The sequence below is a fragment of the Nanorana parkeri genome, unplaced genomic scaffold (genome assembly GCF_000935625.1).
Source record: "Nanorana parkeri isolate BGI_ZX_2015 unplaced genomic scaffold, ASM93562v1 scaffold210, whole genome shotgun sequence".
Classification (NCBI taxonomy): domain Eukaryota; kingdom Metazoa; phylum Chordata; class Amphibia; order Anura; family Dicroglossidae; genus Nanorana; species Nanorana parkeri.
This window is the reverse complement of record NW_017306478.1, coordinates 55,611-60,343: the sequence shown is the minus strand read 5'-3', so window position 1 is coordinate 60,343 and position 4,733 is coordinate 55,611. Positions and strand designations below refer to the sequence as shown.

At 47.7% G+C, this 4,733-nt stretch overlaps 1 protein-coding gene across 1 annotated transcript in view; it reads left to right on the top strand.

Moving 5' to 3' along the window:
* The window catches only part of LOC108786414 (chordin-like), a 32,457-nt gene extending 28,947 nt beyond the window's left edge, over positions 1-3,510 (top strand). The window contains exons 18-22 of the mRNA XM_018555703.1: positions 1,306-1,356; positions 1,441-1,538; positions 1,619-1,721; positions 2,296-2,450; positions 3,385-3,510. Coding sequence (XP_018411205.1) covers positions 1,306-1,356; positions 1,441-1,538; positions 1,619-1,721; positions 2,296-2,450; positions 3,385-3,510 — 533 coding nt within the window. The remainder of the gene's footprint in view (positions 1-1,305; positions 1,357-1,440; positions 1,539-1,618; positions 1,722-2,295; positions 2,451-3,384) is intronic.
* The last annotated feature ends 1,223 nt before the right edge of the window (positions 3,511-4,733 follow it).

Genomic DNA, 4,733 nt, shown 5'->3' with positions numbered 1-4,733 from the left:
ACAACACAGAAGAAAAAAAAAAAAAAAAAAAAACATGAAAAAGGGCCAGCTCCCTCTAGTGGCCATAACTCTACCTGCCATGCAGCCTCTACATGAAACAGAAATCTAGGGCAATAGTCAACTAAGAAAACACCAAGATGGGAGGGAGCCGTGTCCCTCAATGGTAATTGGAGAAAAGGATTTTTCAAGAAAATTAAAATTGCAAAAAATCCTATTTTCCCCATCATTCAATGAGTGACACAGCAGAGGATATTCAATACACAGGGGGTGACCAAAAGCAGTGCCCAAAAAAGAGGGTTGGGGAAGGACAACCAACAGCAATAAAAAAAAAAAGGGGGGTAAACTCTTGCAGGATTAGTTGATGCAGCTATAGGGGCTGCTAGTACTTGTGCAACGCATGTTACCATAGGGGGGATTGCTTGCTAGCATGTTCGGGGGGGTTGTGGACCAGGTTGCCTTACCGTTGCCTCCTGCTCTGCCTGGCGTCCTGCCCGCTCAGTTCATGACTGGTTGTCATGAGCTGGACAGGACACTGGCTAGAGCTCTTAACAACATGGGACACTCTGGCTGCAAAGGGCCCCACACTTCCTGGTGACCCTAAGAGATGCCGCCTGATCCTGCCTCATAATAGGGATGACCCTGCCAACTGTGTTTCATTACACTAAGCTAAACTGAGGATGCGTAGCAGGTATGGGGTATTGCCACTAGAGGGAGCTGGTCCCTTTTTAGTTAGTCAAAACGTATCCTCCTGTAGATGGCAGCATAACCCTTATGCTCCATATGTGTTGAATTTCCCGTGCTATCTCCCTCAATCGGCAATGGGGAAGAGGACATTTACTATAATAAAGATAATTCAGGTACCAGTGAGAGCTGATGGAAGGCTGCAACATGCTGGATCCTCTTCTATATATCACAACCAGGGTCGGATTTACTCTCTCTGCTGCCTCAAGGCCAGGTTCCTCAATGCACCCCACCCCCCATGTAGAATGGCAGACCTGCAGGCTGCAAACAAGTGATCATGGCGACATCACCAAGATCACTTGTACAAAACAAGCGGTGGCTTCCCCGCTGTACATTTAGCTCCGCTTGCCCAAAATGTAGAAGACATCTACCTGCCTGGGGCCTGGAACTGGGAGATAGGGATTCCACACCCCTGCTGCCCCGAGGCCGGCCTTAGGGTTATCAGGGTGATCAGGGCCTTGTGGGAAATCCGGCCCTGATCACAACATGCATAGAATCTTCTCTCTGTTCTCTGTTTTGTCCTTTTGTCTCCACATTGTGCTTTATGTATTTTTCCAATTTCAGAGAATAAAGAGATCCTGGAAGGGAGGAGCCACCGAAGATCTAACAGTGATGGTAGGGAACGTTACTCCGATGTTGCCTGATCCTTGTCCATGATTTGGTATCTCAATACGCGGTCCTCTCTCCCCCCCCCCGCAGGGTGTTACTTCAATGGGGAATGGAGGTCGGCTGGCACACGATGGCATCCGCGAATCGAACCTTTTGGTCTAGTTTTATGTGCAACTTGTTCCTGCAAAGTAAGATTTTCACCTTCCTTCTACCTTGGATGTCCCGCCAGTTCATTCCGACCCAACCCATCTCTCCCTCTCTGTACTAGGCATCCTCACAAGACCTGCACTGTGTGCGACAGTCCTGCCCACCTCTTTCCTGCGCCAATCCGATCCGCACCAACCCCATGGACTGCTGCAAGAAATGCCCAGGTGATAGGAAGTAGCACATCTACTGGGTGTGTGTATAAAACATGTGCAGAGCCGTTTGTCTTGTGAAGCTGCGTGTACGTTTGTCCTGTGAGAATGGAGGCAAAAATGTTATATTTTCTTTCTGGGCTGAATGTAGTATCAGGATAATACCACATTATGGCCACAAGTTGGCGCTCAGGAGCAAAGGAAAGAAGTATTTGTTTGCTGTGCTCCTCAGCTCCATCTAGTGGCCATAATGTGTTATTTTTTCTGTCTACAACTGCACACATACATAGGTCAATGAGTCAGAGGAGGGACTCTGCCCCACCCCTCCCTTCAGCTTTGCCTGAGATTTCAATCAGAGACAGCCTGCCTTAAAGATAGCTACTGCTGTGCTGTCTCCTTAGATAACCCACAGTGCTCTGGGAATCCTTTGGCATGTGTGTTTAATGTTTATTTGAATAACAAAGATCGTGTAGAGCACACAATACAAAACACCTTAAGCCTTGTACTTAAAAAAACAAATTGACCCCCAAACCATTATTATTTCCTGTCTCCTCTTCATAAGACTGATGTCCTGTCCTCTCCCATGCAGAGGAGGAGCAGAAACCCGCCGAGGGGGCAGACGCAATGCAGTCCGATGAGCCGCGCCAGTGCAAAGTGATGGGTCACCTGTATTCAAACAACGAGCGCTGGCACCCGACGGTCCCCAGACATGGCGCGGTGCCGTGCGTGACCTGCGTCTGTCAGGTAAGTGAACATGGCAGGAAATGAGGGGGGATGGGCAACCATAAAGGAATGTTGTCATATAGGACAAAGCAATAGGGTTGGGTAACTTCCGCTCCCCTAGCAGTACAGACTTAGATTCGATTTGCTTCCCTGACAATTCATTCAAGGAGAGGAAGTCCTGTATAAGCTGGAAGTTCATGAGTTGAAGCTCACACAGTGCTGAGAGCTCCTCCCACCCATGTGGCAGTGTTGGGTGACCAATCACCAAGCACCAGTACTATCACATGACTGTAATGGGAGTAAGTCACATGCTCCCCCATACCTGGAAGGTCTTTTCTATTGGGGGCTGAACAGGATGGCAGGGGAGTGAGGGTCCAGGTAGGTGGAAGTTAGGTGAACCTGGAGGGATAATAACAGGTTCACTTCAAGAATGATGAGAGGCAGAATAGGGCCACAGGTTAGAAAGGGAAGGTGACATGTCAGCAAAAAGTCCAAAGGTTGCAGATCCTAAAAAACACTCTAATTCTGTTCAGCCAGTCCTACAATTCTCTCCTCCCTCCCTGACAGCACAGCTGGGTTGGTGACCACATTTTTCTCCATTGCAATAAAGTAACACAGCTCGGTCACTGATCTACCTCCAGTATACACAATGGACATCCCTGCACGCTTCCTGTCAGCAGGCTCCCAGTGTCAGACTGATTGCACTGCGTTATGAGGTAGAGCCTGCCGAGTTTACAGCTCAGCCCCTCGGTCTCCTGCTTTGTACAGATCTACAGGAAGCTAATATAAGGATAGATTTGGGTACTTTAGGTGGGTATTTTACATTTTAATTTCATGATTTTTGTTTTATGGATGAAATGTTGGCCTTCCTACCTGTCTGAAGCTCGTCATGGACACGTCGGAGAAGGATACGACTCTACAGAACAAGCTATGACCTCCATGTGTCTCTCCCCAGGATGGTGTCCCCCAGTGTAAGAAACAGAAATGGAAATGCAGCGACCCCGAATGCGGTGCCAGCAGAAAGCCGGACAGAATCTGCTGCAGTGAGTGCCACGGTGAGTGTCACGTGTGTGATATATGACCCATGTATACTATTCACATGCCTGACCACCACTGATAATCCTGTGTCTGGGGCAGGTGACAACCACGAGGAAGACAAGAAGTCCAGAGCCGAGGAACCTACAAGCACATGAAGATCTTAGAGAACCGGGAAGGGACTTTATGGACCACATATGGGGACGTTCCCAGAAAATAAGATCAGGACTCTGTGATGTCATATCTCCTTCATGGACTTCAGGACTCTGTGATGTCATATCTCCTTCATGGACTTCAGGGCTCTGTGAAGTCATATCTCCTTCATGGACTTCAGGACTCTGTGATGTCATATCTCCTTCATGGACTTCAGGGCTCTGTGATGTCATATCTCCTTCATGGACTTCAGGGCTCTGTGATGTCATATCTCCTTCATGGACTTCAGGGCTCTGTGATGTCATGTCTCCTTCATGGACTTCAGGGCTCTGTGATGTCATGTCTCCTTCATGGACTTCAGGGCTCTGTGATGTCATGTCTCCTTCATGGACTTCAGGGCTCTGTGATGTCATGTCTCCTTCATGGACTTCAGGGCTCTGTGATGTCATATCTCCTTATTGGACTTCAGGGCTCTGTGATTTCATATCTCCTTAATGGACTTCAGGGTTCTGTGATGTCATATCTCCTAAATAGATGCTTCATTTTAGGAGGACTTCAGGGCTCTATGATGTCATATCTCCTTATTGGACTTCAGGGCTCTATGATATTAATGGGCGCTTCATTTTAGGAGGACCTCAGGGCTCTATTGTGACATATCTCCTTAATGGACTTCAGAGCTCTTTGATGTCATATCTCCTTAATGGACTTCAGGGCTCTGTGATGTCATATCTCCTTAATGGACTTCAGGGCTCTGTGATGTCATATCTCCTTAATGGGAGCTTCATTTTAGGAGGACTTCAGAGCTCTGTGATGTCATGGGCCAGAGAACATCTGACGATGTCAGAACTCTGAATTAATTCCCAAAAAGCGCTATATAACAGAGGGGTCTCAATCGCAATCCAGGGGAAGGTCTGTTGTGGCTTCCCTGACTAGACAACTGCAGGACTGAGGTCTAACAGGCTTCTCCATCTGAGGATAACCATGACACTGTGATATCATAACAAGCATCAATGTCATTTCTCCTATCACTATGAGGACAAGCAATGCACAAAGCGTCACTTAGAGCAATAAATGGGATGCGGAGGAAAACTTCCTCCCACAGACGGTCAGATTATA